The 15815-nt window shown below is 47.8% G+C and overlaps 1 protein-coding gene across 1 annotated transcript in view; it reads right to left on the bottom strand.

Moving 5' to 3' along the window:
* The window catches only part of IGLON5 (IgLON family member 5), a 130328-nt gene extending 119161 nt beyond the window's left edge, over positions 1-11167 (bottom strand). Inside the window, exon 1 of the mRNA XM_058196382.1 lies at positions 11035-11167. Within this exon, the coding sequence (XP_058052365.1) occupies positions 11035-11095 (61 nt within the window). The 5' untranslated portion in view covers positions 11096-11167. The remainder of the gene's footprint in view (positions 1-11034) is intronic.
* Between the last annotated feature and the right edge of the window lie 4648 nt (positions 11168-15815).

Here is a 15815-nt window from a genome sequence, read left to right on the forward strand (position 1 = left end):
GCTTTGTTTTAAATTCTGGTTTTAATTGTATAATATATTGAGTTTTATCCTTGGCTGTACACCGCCCTGAGTCCTTCGGGAGAAGGGCGGTATAAAAATTTAATAAATAATAAATAATAATAATAACCCAAATAAAAAATCCAGACAACCACAATAAAAAACCTCCATAATAATGCCAGACAGTAACCAAGAACTATGATTGGCCGTGTGTTACTTTTCTGTGTTATCCCAAATTCTGAATAAATCTTTCCACATTAAGGTGGGCAAAAATAGATGGGACAGACCGAGAAGTCATTCAGGTCACAAATGCAAACTTCCCACAGCATCTTAAGCCCCAGTTTGGTGGTTTGTTTGGTTCGCCCATCCTGCGAAGCCAGTAACTTTGTTTTTGTTTCAATAAGCCATGATTAAACAAAGAATGGTTAACTGCTGTGTGTGTGGATCAAGGGTAAAGCTTTGGGGTCTGCAAAGGGAAGCAATGTCCTTATTTTTTTTGTTCCTCTCTCAAAGGCAGAAGAGAAGGAGCTAAAGGTATGATAGATTTTTTTTCAAAAAAAAAAAAACAGTTGAATTCATTTGACTCCTCCTGAAATGTACTGCAGTGAACTTCAGTGTTGTTTGGTCAACAGGGCCTTAGAGGTTACCGATCGTCTTTGGACTTTCAATCAGAGTTGGGTTTCAGCAGGTTCTGACCAGTTCTAGAGAACCGGCAGCAGAAAATTTGAGTAGTTCGGAGAACCGGTAGTAAAAATTCTGACTGGCCCCACCCCCATCTATTCTCTGCCTCCTGAGTCCAATCTGATGGGGAGGAAATGGAGAGTTTACAGTATCCTTCCCCTGCCATGCCCACCAAGCCACACCCATAAGCCACGGCACACCCACCAAGCCACGCCCACAGAACCGATAGTAAAAAAAATTGAAACCCACCACTGCTTTTAACAATTTATGTAGCGACTCTTAGAAATTACAACGGCCCTGAGAAAAGTGGCTTGTGACTGCTCCTCGCACTTACTGACATCATAGCATCCACGTGATCAAATTTTGTGAGTTTGGCAAGCAACGTGGATTTTTACGATGGTTGGCTGCATCCCAGCCATACGTGAGTCCCCTTTTGTGACCTTTCCGGTCAGCTTCCAACAAGCAAAGTCACAGGAACGCCACGTTTGCTTAACAGCCATATGATTCACTTGGCAAATTCACTTGGGAGCGTAGGGTTTCCTGCCTAAGCAGGGGGTTGGACTAGAAGACCTCCAAGGTCCCTTCCAACTCTGTTATTCTATTCTACTTAACAAGGGCAGCGATTCGCTTAATAACTGCAGTAAAAATGTCATAAGGCTGAACAGAACAGAACAGAACAGTTTTTTTTATTGGCCAAGTGTGATTGGACACACAAGGAATTTTTCTTGGTGCATACGCTCTCAGCGTACATAAAAGAAAAGATACGTTCATCAAGAATCATAAGGTACAACACTTAATGATAGTCATAGGGTACAAATAAGCAATCAGGAAACTCACTTAACAACCCGTCTGGTCTGAATTGAGATCATAAATCATGGACTACCTGCATTCCATTCCCAAAACATCTGCCCCAGCATTTCAGCCTTACAGGAATGGCGCATTCTGGGTGCCTTCAATTAGCAATGTCATCTACTAGGACTCCGGAAGCATGCCTTATTGGTAGCCGCATGGGCTCTTTGGAATGAGGTTTCCCCCCACCCCCACCCCCGAGATCCGGATGCCCCCCAATCAGTTTTGTGAATTCTTTGAATCTGGCAATCCTTCCCTATTTGATCAGCGTTCCCAAGGCAGATCATGGACAGCAATCCATAAAACTCCCTCCATGCCTGGATTATTAAAATAAGACTCCATTCCTCAAAACAGTAAAAGAGCCCTATAGTCCGGCTTTAGTGCTAATTAACTTTGGCCTTTGGGATTGTTACTTAATTGAAGTCACCTGAACTTGTTGCGGAGCCTGTTTAAATCAGCGATCTGTTGATGAAAAAGATACACAAAAGGGACAAGAGATAATAGCAATAGCATTTAGACTTCTATACCACTTCACCGTGCTTTTACAGCCCTCTCTAAGCGGTTTACAGAGTCGCATATTGCCCTCAACAGTCTGGGTCCTCATTTTACCCACCTCGGAAGGATGGACGGCTGAGTCAACCTTGAGCCTGCCAAATTGCAGGCAGCCGGCAGTCAGCAGAAGTAGCCTGCAATACAGCACTCTAACCACTGCACAACCACAGTAGAATAGAATAGAATAGAATAGAATAGAATAGAATAGAATAGAATAGAATAGAATAGAATAGAATAGAATAGAAATAATAGGAATAGAAATAGAAATAGAATAGAAATAGAGTAGAGCAGAGCAGAGCAGAGCAGAGCAGAGCAGAGCAGAGCAGAGCAGAGCAGAATAGAATAGAATAGAATAGAATAGAATAGAATAGAATCTGGAAGGGACTTTGGAGGTCTTCTAGTCCAACCCCCTGCTCAAGCAGAAGAACCTATGATGAAAAGGCGAGGCATAAACCTCCTTCCTATATTTGCGAGATGATGAATGACAGCAGCTCCCACAGAGGAGGTCAAGAAAGTCAAAATGGTGACCATCTTGACCTTTGACCTCCCTTCTCCTGCCCTCTAACCACAGCTCTAATAGCCACCTCACTAACCTTAGCAGAGTTTCAACCGCGTATTAAAAATGACAGCGGCCAAATCCTCAACTTATGACCAGCAATTTTCATTGCTAAATAAGGCAATTGTTCAGCAAGGCATGCCCAAAATTTACAACCTGTTACATAAAGCGAAAAACACTGCACTCGTTAAGTGAATCATGTACTCATTAAGTGGATCTGGCTTCCCACATTGAAAGCTTCTCAGACGCTAGCAGGAAAGATAGCAAATGATGATCAAATGATCCTGGGGATGCTGCAATTATCATAGATACACGTCAGTTGCCAAGTGCCCAAATTTGGATCATGTGATGATGCTGCAAAAGAGCAGGAACTGGTTACTTTTTTTCAGTGCCGTTCGAACTTCAGTCACTAAATGAACGGTTGTAAGTTAAGAACGGTCGATATTTCATGGTGGCATTTATGCTGATGAATTGCTGAGAGCCGACTCCTACTTGACGACCCATCAACAATCAATCAATCACCTTCAGGAACTCGAATCTCTTCACTGACTACACGATCTTGAGTACCTGCGTAGTAGCATGGATGAGGCAGGTTAAACCAGGGTAGAAGGCACAAACGTAGACCATTATTTTCACAATGGTAACCATTCACAAAATACTAGCTCATGCTATGTTGGAGGACATCCTTCAAAATATATATATATATATATATCTCAAGATGCAACCACACAGCCAACCAACCCGCTCACAGCCACACTCCCCACCTCCCCACCAGTTATAGAGAGACGGCAGCTCCGACCACGCTTTGCTCGCACAAGCACGAAGCCGAAAGAACCAGCCTGAAGATGACGAGTGAGACCTCACTGAAACGTCGCCAAGATACTCTCAACCTTACACGGAAAAAGACCCGAATACGCCATATATATATTTAATATATATATTAAACCTCCCACAGGACCTTTATCTCCCAGAAGTCATCTCAGGAAAGGGATTTCCCCCCAGTGGTGGGTTTCAAAATTTTTTACTACCGGTTCTGTAGGTGTGGCTTGGTGGGCGTGGCATGGTGGGTGTAGCATGGCTTGGTGGGCATGGCGGGGAAAGATACTGTAAAATCTCCATTCCCACCCCACTCTGGAGGAAGGATACTGCAAAATCCCCATTTCCTCCCAATCAGCTGGGACTAGGGAGGCAGAGAATAGATGGGGGTGGGGCCAGTAAGAATTTTTACTACCGGTTCTCTGAACTACTCAAAATTTCCGCTACCGGTTCTCCAGAACTGGTCAGAACCTGCTGAAACCCACCTCTGTTTCCCCCTATTTGAAGTGGAAGATTCAGAAGGTGGAATGTGATCCCAGCAGTCAGAACTGAATCAAATTTAAGTCTTGGAATAGGGGCCCCTATGTAAATTTAACGGCCAACATTCCCAGGACCTCCTGGGTTATCTCCGATCTTCCTTTGTTCACTGGGAAAGTCTGAAAATAGTTTCTAAACACTTTCGGCCAAAGGGTCTTGGAATTGTTCCTTCAAACTTCGCACACAAAAAAAGGCCAAGAGGTCAAGAAGTGGGATCAAAGCGTATATTTGTGTCCCGTCCACAGAAACAGCATCTATTCATTAGGCGGAATGTATTGACCAATGAGAAAAACTTGCTCAAACTTGACTATTTTAAAAAAACAAACAAACATACAAAGTCTTTGATTACAGCTTTTTAATTCATCCTCAGGTTTTGGATTCTCAAGCACAGCAGCATTTCGTTATATTAATTGTATGGATTTTTCTTTTCTTTTTTTCTTTTTTTATGCCTACAAATCAATCTTGTCTTCTAATGGCTGCATGGACGAATCCCATCAATTTTCTTGGCAAGAGTTTTGGAAGGAGGTTGCCATTGTCTCCTTCCTGGAGGTGAGAGAAAGTGAACTGGCCCAAGGTCACCCAGATGGCTTTGCGCCTAAAGCAGGACTAAAATTCACAGTCTCCTGATTTCTAGCCTTTAACCACTAGACCCAATACAAGGGGAGGGGGAGGGAGGGAGGGGGAGAGAGAGAGAGAGAGAGAGAGAGAGGGAGGAGAGAGAAAGGGAGGGAGAGAGAGGGAGAGAGAAAGGAAAGAGGGAGAGAAAGAGAGACAGAGAGAGAGACAGAGAGAGAGAAGAGAGAGAGGGAGGGAGAGAAAGGGAGGAGAGGGAGGGAGGGAGAGAGAGGAGAGACAGACAGACAGAGAGAGAGAGAGAGAGGAGGAGAGAGAAAGGGAGAGAGAAGGAGAGGAGAGGAAAGAGAGAGAGAGACAGACAGAGAGAGAGAGGAGAGAGGAAGGGAGAGAAAGAGAGGAGAGAGAGGGAGGGAGAGAGAGGAGAGACAGACAGACAGACAGAGAGAGGAGAGAGGAAGGGAGAGAAAGAGAGGAGAGAGAGGGAGGGAGGGGGAGAGAGAGAAGAGAGAGAGAGAGAGAGAGGAGACAGAGAGGAAGGGAGAGAGAGAGAGAGGCAGGAAAAAAAAATAGCACAGGCTTTGTAATTAAATTAGCCCACAACCTGGGATCTCTCTAAGAAAGTGCTGTTGATCGGTATCATCACAAATCTGTACTAGGCAATCTGATTAATTGCAAGGAGTCACATTTGTTCCACTTGGCGATCTAAATTGTGCTGATCAGCTTATCTGGTTATTGTCATCGTGGATTTCTGTAGCTTGCAATGTCCTAAGGCCCTACACGGAATCATGGGAATGAATTGAATCAACCCAGGTTGGACTCTCCCAACTCTTCACCAGCTTAAAGAAGAACGCATTTGCGACGTGTAATTTATTCCACTTCAACAAATAAAGCAACGAGACATCTCTCTCTCCACCTTCTGCGATACGGACGTCCTGCTCAGCTTTGCTATTCATTTCCCACTGCTCAAACAAATATTGGTTGGTGAGATTAATGCACTGCAGAAAAATTCTCTTGACCCTTTTTTCTTTCCTCTCCCCCCACCCCGCCCAGCAGTTCTCATTTAGCACCGTGAAGACAATTGGCTACCAAAATTTATTTGCAAGGAAAAGAGAACAGTTGTTGCAATCTCCCGAGTTGGATGTTCTAGTATTTACTCAGCTCTTTTATATGTATTTATATATATAGTATGTCTTAATTCATTACAAGATGTTCTTTCGTATAGCTACCAGGGTGAATATCCCCAACTGGTTCTAACTACATTTCTTTTAACTTTTCCAATCTGATGCCCTTCAGAAATGCTGGGAGCAGACCTGCCAGATTCTCAGCCAGGATTAGCCAGGATGGCTGAGAATTCTGGGAGCTGGGAGTTCTAGTGTATCCCAAAGGCACCAAGCTGAGGAATTCTTTCAAGGAACAAGACAATTTTGCAGAAATTTTCATGTGTGGAAGGTGAGATTGTTACATTTATTTATAGTGATGAAGTGAACAAAATCTCTCTCTCTCTCTCGCCTTTGTCCTCTCTCTCTCTCTTTCTGTTTTTCTTCTCTGTGTGTTTTTCCTCTATCTCTTTCCCCCCCTCTCTTTCCTCTCTCTGTTTCTCCTCTTTCTCTCTCTTTCCTCTCTCCTTTGTCCTCTTTCTCTTTCTCTTTTTCCTCTCTCTCTCTTTTTCTTCTCTCTCTCTGTTTTTCTTCTCTGTGTGTTTTTCCTCTCTCTCTTCCCCTCCTTTTCTCCTCCTCTCTCTTTCTCTCCTTTGTCCTTTCTCTCTCTCTTTTTCCTCTCTCCCTCTTTTCTCTTTGTTTTTCCTCTCTCTCTCTCTCTCTTTCCTCTCCTTTGCCCTCTTTCTCTCTCTTTTCTTCTCTCTCTCTTTTCTCTCTCTCTGTTTTTCCTCTGTCTTTTTTCCTCTCTCTCTCTCTTTTCCTCTCGCTCTCTTTTTCCTCTCTCTCTCTCTTTCCTCTCTCTCTCTCCCCCTCCCTCCGTCCCTTCAACTTACAGCCACAAGAGGGGCTAGAATTTCCATTGCTATGCAATGAGTCATGCCCGATTTTATAACCTTTTTTTTCTTGCCGCCACGGTTGTTAAATGAACCACCGCAGTCGTTACGTGAAACACGTGATCGTTAAGCGAATTCCGCTTTCCCCATTGATTTTGCTTCTGAGAAGCCAGCTGGGAAGGTCACCAATGGCGATCCACACAACCCCAGGACATCATTCTCAACCATTGTTAAATTCATGCCGGTTGCCAAGTGCCCATCTGGTGTACCTGACAATAACAGAGGATGGCACTCGGCTTTAGGTCCTATTTACTTCCCCAAAACATCTGTCCAGCCGCTATTAGGAAACTAAATGCTGGGCAACGTACCTTCTGCTTTCCCCAGAGAGACTAAGAAATATTCTCATAACCTAAACCAGGGGTCGGCAACCTTAAACACTCAAAGAGCCACAAAGTTCCTAACCGGAAGCCCCCCATTCAATTCTGGAGCCGACCGGAAGTCCAGTTCCCCCACCATAGAGTCTCTTCCTAGCACAGCGTCCTTTTTCCTCTACCTGTCCCTAACCGAAAGCCCTATCAATTGTGGAGCCGACCAGCAACAGGGAGCCGCAGCAGAGGGATGAAAGAGCCACATGCGGCTCCAGAGCCACGGGTTGCCGAACCCCTGAACTATTTGAAAAAGAGCTTCTTCCTCTCCAGTTTGTTGCTGTTGCCTCTTGTCAGGACAGCGTAGCCTTGGAGTAAAAGTGAAGTCTTTTCAAGGAACCTGTTTCGGAGGCCCTGCTACTTTGCTCCTCTGATTAAGGGATCCCTAATCTGCAAACCTGGACTCAGATTCTGTCACAATATTGATCTCAATTGGTTTCAAGCATTTCTGCGTTTCATGCGGTCCGGTCCGATCCAGGAGCATTTCACCCCTGGTGTACATCGTAACTTTGAAGTCATGTCATAAGTATCTTTTTTGGGGGGGGCATTGAACTTCAGACGTAAATCGAAAACTACCTGGATATTAAACAAATCTGAGTTCCTTTATCATTTCCAGCCTTTTCGTAAAACAAAGTTCCTCCTTATTTTCCCATCACTGTTCCTACATTCCTTCTTCAAGGCCCCCTCTGTACAGTAGCCCTCTAAAGGTAAAAGTTCCCCTCGCACATATGTGCTAGTCATTCCTGACTCTAGGGGGCAGTGCTCATCTCCGTTTCAAAGCCGAAGAGCCAGCGCTGTCCGAAGACGTCTCCGTGGTCATGTGGCCGGCATGACTCAACGCCAAAGGTGCACGGAACACTGTTCCCTTCCCACCAAAGGTGGTCCCTATTTTTCTACTTGCATTTTTTACATGCTTTTGAAACTGCTAGGTTGGCAGAAGCTGGGACAAGTAACGGGAGCTCACCCCATTACTCGGCAGCACTAGGGATTCGAACCGCTGAACTGCCGACCTTTCGATCGACAAACTCAGTGTCTTAGCCACTGAGCCACCACGTCCCACCGTAGCCCTCTACTGAAGGCCAAAACTGATCCTCAAGCCCACGTTGACATCATTCTGACCTCTCTCCAAGACACGCAGGTTTTCGATTCTGGCTTTTGAATTGAATTGTGCTGAAGAGTCATCTGACTGCTCCAGTAGGCAGAACAAGGTTGGCAGTCCCACACTTGGACTTCTCATTACCTTGTCTCAGTCCAATGATGCCAGTCCTCCTCCGCACTCAACCACAACACTTCCAGATTTACCAGCTCCCTGCGCTGCCACTCATACTGAGATCGAAGCTCCCCAGATCCAGCTCTGCCAATAGAACTGCTCAGTGTGATGACACCACTGATGTGGCACCAAGAAAAAAGGCCTGCCACACAACCAGCCAATGAAAACCCTCGGCTCTCCAAAGGAGGTGGGCATTAGAACACATCCTGTCCATGCACAAAACCCCTCAGACCTTCTCTGGACCTTCTCCACCTCGACCAGGAACTATTGGAGGAGGCCTTCTAGGTTTCTTTGGTCTGAACTTTCCAGAACAGAGTTGTATGCAGCAGGAGCAAACAAGCCTGTGGCCTCTTAAAAAGCAAGCAACTTTACCATCAGATGTATCTGACAGCTGGTGCCATAAGAGCCAGCCAAGGAAAGCAGATGCCAAGAGGAATTCTGCTCATCTTCAAGGTTCCACAAGACTCTTGCTCGTACATGCTAAGAATGCCAATCAACCATCTGCAAGAGTGATCAAACTGAGCAATGCTAAAAACAGAACTTCAGCATCAACAGAGGCCCAGGCAAGGATGCTCAGGGAAAAACATTACCAACATCAACATTTGCTGTCATGCCACTTGTAAATCCGGAAAAAGAGAATTCTGTTTTCTTTTTTTTCCACTTTTTTTTTTCTTCTTCTTCCAGGAACCAGATCTCAGATGCTCGGAGTTAAATCGCTTGGCAGTTGCCTCCAGAAAGCGCGAAATGAATCACCCAGAATTACTCCTTCAAATCCGTTACTACAGGGTATTATTATTGCAGAAGACTAAGATTACCACTTGGTAAATGGGCTTTAGGAAACGATTAGGGAGATTCAAGAAAAGGCAGATCGGTTCAAAGCCGCTGGGTTTTATAACCCCGTGGAACCTCTCCATTCAGGGATGCTCTATCTTCAAATGACAAATGGCAGGGGGAAAAACAGACAAGCAGATGTCTCGCTACGATTATTTGAGGGTGGGGGTGGGGAAATAGATCTTTGGTCAGGTCCACCAGATTTCTTTTTGCTGTCGTGAAATTAGGAAAGCCACTCCTGGCATTTAAAAAAAAAAAACCTGACCTTAGAATTGGGGAATTCTGCACCTCAGCAAATTCAAGGCACTAATCAGCCAATTAGTGGAACCTAATCTTAAGCCAATCCCAGGAACCTGCAATGGTACCATTGTGCATGTCAACCGTTGTGTTGTTGTCATGCCTATGAGGATAACAAATCTGTCTGCTTCCGGAGACCTCCTTGGTCTGCTTGGTTTGAGATTTACCCCAGGAGATGTGGAGTTGGAAGGGCAGGAGATAGGAAATCCAGCGGTGAAGTTCACGTAGCAATCTTTTCCTGCCTCCTGAAATAACCTACTTTTCCAGGTTTGTACAACAGCACCCGGGTCTGAGTTCACACAATACACTAACCTACACCGCCCCTGCCCTCCCCCCCCCACAAAAAAAATCCTTCAGACCCATCAAGGTTAAAACCACAGCAGCTTCAGGTATCGTGTAGACTGGGACTGGGAAGTTTGCAATTGTCTCAGTTAAGGATATGGTGTGAACACCACTACTGATGGCACTACTACTACAGGCCTAACTTCCAGGTAAGCATGTGTAACACTTCTCCTGGGAGCTTTGCAGACCTCATCGCCCCTTTGCAACATAGAGCCCCCTCCCTCCCATTTTCCATCTCTCTTTTGGGGTTCTAGCCTGATTTCTCTACGTTTCTCCAAGCATCAGAAACGTTAGGTTTCGTTCTTCCAGCGCTTCCTCCCTACAACTCTCATCCTGAGTCCTGCTGCACATTACACAACTGCCTTCTTTTCTCTCCCACCCCCCCCCCCACCGCCTTTTTTTTTTTTCTTTGCTCTGGATTTTCCCCCAAACAGACGACTTCATCCAGCAGGGAGTCCCTAACCTAGACCGTCGCAAAGCGCTCTCTCCTCCTCCCGACAGCGCGTTTCCCCTTCCCGTTTCTCTTCGGGCAGCCCCCAGCGCCGGAGACCCTTTTTACAGGTCTTTGCTCCCAAGCCGGGTCTGATCTTTCCACCCGCCGCCCACGGGCAGGCAGGCAGGCAGGGAAAAAGCCACATCCGAGCGCCAGAGTGAGGTTAGCTGACAGGCACGCCGCGCTTTTCCACGAAAGCTCTCCCTCCCCATGAATATTCATCGGAGAGGGGGGCACAATTGTGCATTCCTACAGCACGCCTGCAGTTGTTGTGACATCTCTGCCGAGGGAGGGAGGGAGGAGATGGGGGGGGGAGAGAAGTGGGGAGGAGGGGGGGTTTCCAAAAGGCATGCAGCCGTGACACCCAACGTGACCACCAATCTGCAGAGCGGGCAGCGAGACCTCAAGGAAAGGCGCAGACCCCAGAGCTGAGCCGGCAGGCAGGGGGGGTATAAATCTAGGGTACCTCGCCGGGTACCCAGATGCAGAGGTAAGGTTGCGCTCCCTTCGTGGGCACGCAACCCTGTTGTGATTCCCGCCGGCGGCAGCGGCGGCGGCGGCGGCGGCGCGCGCGCATATTTCCCCCCACGAACCCCACGCGTGTGTGCGCCCAGAGAGACGCATTGGGTATTCCGTCCGCGCACGACTTCGCTCGCTCCCAGGCTCGGCTGGACCCTCTTTCCCCCCCACACCCCGCACACACATACACGTATATACACAAACATACACAAACACACAAACACCCGGCTTCCCCTACCCCCACCCCCTCGGGTTCTCCCCCCACCCATCCCGACCCCCGGCGCCCGATGGGGATGGTGGTACCTTGCGAAAGCAAAAGGATGCTCATCTTGAAGAGCAGCGCTTCCAGCAGGACGTGGTTCATCTCTCCGGTTATGGTCCTGGATGGAGATGAGGGGGAATTCTGCAGCCGCGGCAGGAGGAGCGGCAGAAAAGAGGGGATGGGGGGGAACGGCGGAGGAAGGTACGGGCTGGCTCTCGCATTCAACCCGCCAGCCTTGCTGCATCTCATAAGGGGGGGGGAGGAGGAGGAGGAGGAGGAGGAGGGGAGAGAGAGAGAGAGAGAGAGAGAAAGCTACCGAAGGGCTTGAAAATTTTGACAGACAGTTGGGCAGAGATGCGGGACGCCCCCCGAGTGGACCAATCGAGAGAGGGGCTGGCTTGGAAAAGGGCGGAGCATGCAAATGAGGCCGATGGGGGACCACCAATGGGTGGGAGGGATGGAGGGGCTGGTGGGAAGGTCTAGCGGTGGGGTGGGGGGGAGTGAGGGGCGCTGCTGATTTATGAGGGGCTCTTTGTTACTGCAGCAGGGCTGGGGAGAAGGGGAGCCCCCCCTCCCCTCCCCGTCCACGCAAAGGGCTGGGGAAACCCAGAGAGATCCCTCCCTGGTGCCCTTCCCCGAAGCCCCCTCAAAAATAGCCTCTGGGGGAGAGGGGGGGGGTCTTCCGTAGGGGAAAAAAAAGAGGGGAGGGGGAATCTTTGCATGCCTCGCCTCAGTTCCGCCCTCTTTACTTTCCCCAGCCGGGTGGCCTCCAAGGGGGTCTTCCTCCGCCCCCTCCCCAAACGTGGTGGCTCTCTAAGCCTCCCACCCCTCCGTCAGCGATTCCTCTCTTCCAGGGTCCCTCCGCTATCCCATCCATGACTCTGCGTCCTGCTCAAAAGAGGGAGCTGGGAAGTGGCGGGGCGGGGGGGGGGAGGGAAGAGCGCGATTGGGTTGCCTTCTCTGCTCTGCGCGGAGGTGGGAAGCACTCTGCACATGCACAGGGGTTGGAGGGTGGTGGGGGACGCCCCTGAATGTCACCGCCGGACCGGGGAAGGGAAGGCAAGAGAGGGAAAGGTAGCGGGCCACTGGGGGAGCCCAAGATAGAGTTGAAGCCAGATATTCCGCTTCCAACATTGCCGGCTGCCTGTCCATAGAGATTCCCAGTCGTCTAACTTTCTGCAGTGATGCAATCCTTCCTAAGCTTGGTCATGCGTCCAAGATAGGCTCCTACCTTTCTCAACACACTGGCCAAAGTTCCCTATATAGTGAGTGAAATTCATGGCAGGAACAAATCACAGATTTCAGCTGAAAGAACCAGGTTCGATGCTCTGATCGGGGAAGCTGGGGAGGCTTCTGCTTGACCAGCCATATGTCAGAATACAGCTGGAAGGGACCTTAGAGATCTTCTAGTCCTACCCGCTACTCAGGCAGGAGACCCTGTACCATTTCAGACAACTGCCTGTCCGGTCTCTTCTTAAAAACCTCCAGGGATGGAGCGCCCACAACTTCGGAAGGCAAGCTGATCCATACACTGTCCTTTATGGCGTTCTGTCCAGGAGCAGTGGTTAGCTTAAACATAGTTTATTGGATAAACTACTATCGGTTGGTTTTAGGCAAGCCTGTTGAAAAACCAGACTAGCTGGATTCATGTGCCATACAAGGCTTCTATGGTTCGGCAGGTTTCACAAATGTAGTTTGAATAAACCATGTTATCCCAACTGGGGTACAGCAGGTTTAAATGCAGATGCAACTAAGATATACCCTCCCTGGGAAGGCAAATATAATCTCTCCTTCTCAGATGGTTTTGGAGATCCAGCTTCCAAAAGTTGTTGCTTTTGTTGAATAATCATCCACACCTTCAGTTGCCCCTCCCCTCTGCCCAAACCTTCCAAAATGCATACCTGCAGTGGGATTCAAATAATTTAACAACCAGTTCTCTGCCCTAATGACCAGCTGGATGGGCGTGGTTTGGTGGTCATGTGACCATGTGGGCATGGCCAACTCAACATCACTCCACATCGATGGGCGCTTCGCTTTAGCTGTTACAATGTAGTAAGGATTAACCAGAGAGGCAGTTTCTGTAAACAGGGCAATAAAGATTAGGCTAGAAATAACACCAGAATGTTCCCTTCCTGTCTTCCTTACAGGATTAGCCCTGTAAAGTGGAAAAAAACAAAATAAGATGTCGTAGCGGTGATCTCCTAATATTTACATTTTCTCCCAATTCCCCTTATAATATTTATAACATTCTTGTCCCATTATCCCTTATTACTCCATAATTCCTAACTCATAATATTAAATTTATACATTTTATACACTATCTTACATACATCTTGCACTTATTGTTTCTCCCCTTTCACCGGTATGAAACAGTTGTAAAAACGGAATGTATGTTATGTGTTTTGTGTTTGTTACGTTGTGTTGTGTTATAAATAAAAAGCTTATTAAAAAAAACAAAAAACAAAACAAAACAAGATTTCTTCCAACTATCGTTTCTCCGAACTGCTTAGAAAATTAACAACCGGTTCTCCCGAATAGGTGCGAACCGGCTGAATCCCACCATTGCATACCTGGAAGTTCTGAGAGTAGGAGATCTCCCAGAAAATGTAGCAACTTTGTCTGTAAAATCGGTTTTACATAAATACAAATAAATAAATAAATCTACCTTTTTGGGGGATTCCTTGATCATTTTATTCCACTACTCCAGAAAATGCATTTTTCAAACCTAACGTTTTTCTGGTGAGGTTTTCTTGATTCATAAAGGATCTACCTTTTTGATTCATAAAGGTATCAGAACAGCTAATTGAGGAGACTCAGGATTTACCTGAAGAAGGTGAGAAAGTCAGTTCCATACCGTGTTTTCCGGTCCTTTCCATCAGCACCTCCTATTTCCATGCCACAATTTTTCTTTTATCTATGTAGGTGGCCCATCCACCCTGGCATCAGGTTTACGATGGGAAGAAAAACAAGATAGACCTGGCTGGATTCATGGTGCCCGGGGGAGGGGGGGGCGCTTGGGGCAGGCAAGGATGACACAAGTAGAATGATATCATCACATAGATGCTATAACTCATATATTTAGACCTTGTAGTCAGGGATGAAATCTAGCAGGTTCTGACAGGTTCTGGAGAACCCGTAGCGGAAATTCTGAGTAGTTCGGAGAACTGGCAAATACTCTGGCTGGTCCCAGACTGGGGTGAGAATGAAGTTTTTGCAATATCCTTCCCCCAGGAGTGGGGAGGGAATGGGGATTTTGCAGTATCCTTCCCCTGGAGTGGGGTGGGAATGGAGATTTTGCAATATCCTTGCAAAATGCCCACCTATTTTATTTATTTATTTATTTTATTAGATTTTTATACCGCCCTTCTCCCGAAGGACTCAGGGCGGTGTACAGCCGAAATAAAATACAGAATATATACAATTAAAAGAAATTAAAAGAAACTATTAATAAATGGCCGATAATTTAAAAAATTTAAAAAATTTACACATGTTTAAAATCTCTAAAACCCCAATTTAAAATCAACTATTTATGCCAGTCCTGCTTGAGTAAATAAGTATGTTTTTAGCTCACGACGGAAGGTCCGAAGATCAGGAACTTGACGTAAGCCAGGGGGGAGTTCGTTCCAGAGCGTCGGTGCTCCCACAGAGAAGGTCCTACCCCTGGGAGCCGCCAGCCGACATTGTTTGGCGGACGGCACCCTGAGAAGGCCCTCTGTGAGAGCGCACGGGTCGATGGGAGGCATACGGTAACAGCAGGCGGTCTCGTAAGTACCGGGTCCTAAGCCATGGAGCGCTTTAAAGGTGGTAACCAGGATCTTGAAGCGCACCCGAAAGACCACAGGAAGCCAGTGCAACCACGGAGCAGTGGTGTTACGTGGGAGCCTCGAGCGGCTCCCATTACCACTCGCGCAGCTGCATTCTGACTAACTGCAGCCTCCGGTGCACCTCAAGGACAGCCCCATGTAGAGAGCATTGCAATAATCCAGCCGAGACGTAACCAGAGCGTGAGTGACCGTGCATAAGGCATCCCGGTCAAGGAAGGGACGAACTGGCGAACCAAGCGAACTTGGTAAAAGCCCTCCTGGTGACGGCCGCCAGATGTTCCTCAAAGGACAGCCGCCATCCAGGAGGACGCCCAAGTTGCGAACCACCTCCTTTGGGGCCACTAACTGCTTCAACAGTCAGCTGCGGATGCAGCTGACTGTACCGGGTGCCGGAATCCACAGCCACTCCGCCTTGGAGGGATTGAGCTTGAGTCTGTTTCTCCCCATCCAGACCCGTCGGCTTCCAGGCACCGGGACAGCACTTGACCGCTTCGTTGGGGTGGTCCGGGGTGGAAAAGTACAGCTGAGTGTCATCAGCGTACAGATGATAACTCACCCCGAACCCACTGATGACCTCGCCCAGCGGCTTCATGTAGATGTTGAACAGGGTAGGCGAGAGAATCGACCCCTGGGGTACCCCACAAGTGAGGCCCCTCGAGGACGACCTCTGCCCCCCTGTCAACACCGACTGCGACCGGTCAGAGAGATAGGAGGAGAACCACCGATAAACGGTGCCTCCCACTCCCAATCCCTCCAACCGGCGCAGCAGGATACCATGGTCGATGGTATCAAAAGCCGCTGAAAGATCTAATAGGACCAAGGCAGAGGAACAGCCCCTGTCCCTGGCCCTCCAGAGGTCATCCACCAACGCGACCAAAGCCGTCTCCGTGCTATAACCGGGCTGGAAGCCGGACTGGAACGGGTCTAGATAGCCACGCCCATCAAGCCACACCACATCCACTAAGCCACGTTCACAGAACCGGTAGTAAAAAAAAATG

The sequence above is a fragment of the Ahaetulla prasina genome, chromosome 10, assembly GCF_028640845.1.
Source record: "Ahaetulla prasina isolate Xishuangbanna chromosome 10, ASM2864084v1, whole genome shotgun sequence".
Classification (NCBI taxonomy): domain Eukaryota; kingdom Metazoa; phylum Chordata; class Lepidosauria; order Squamata; family Colubridae; genus Ahaetulla; species Ahaetulla prasina.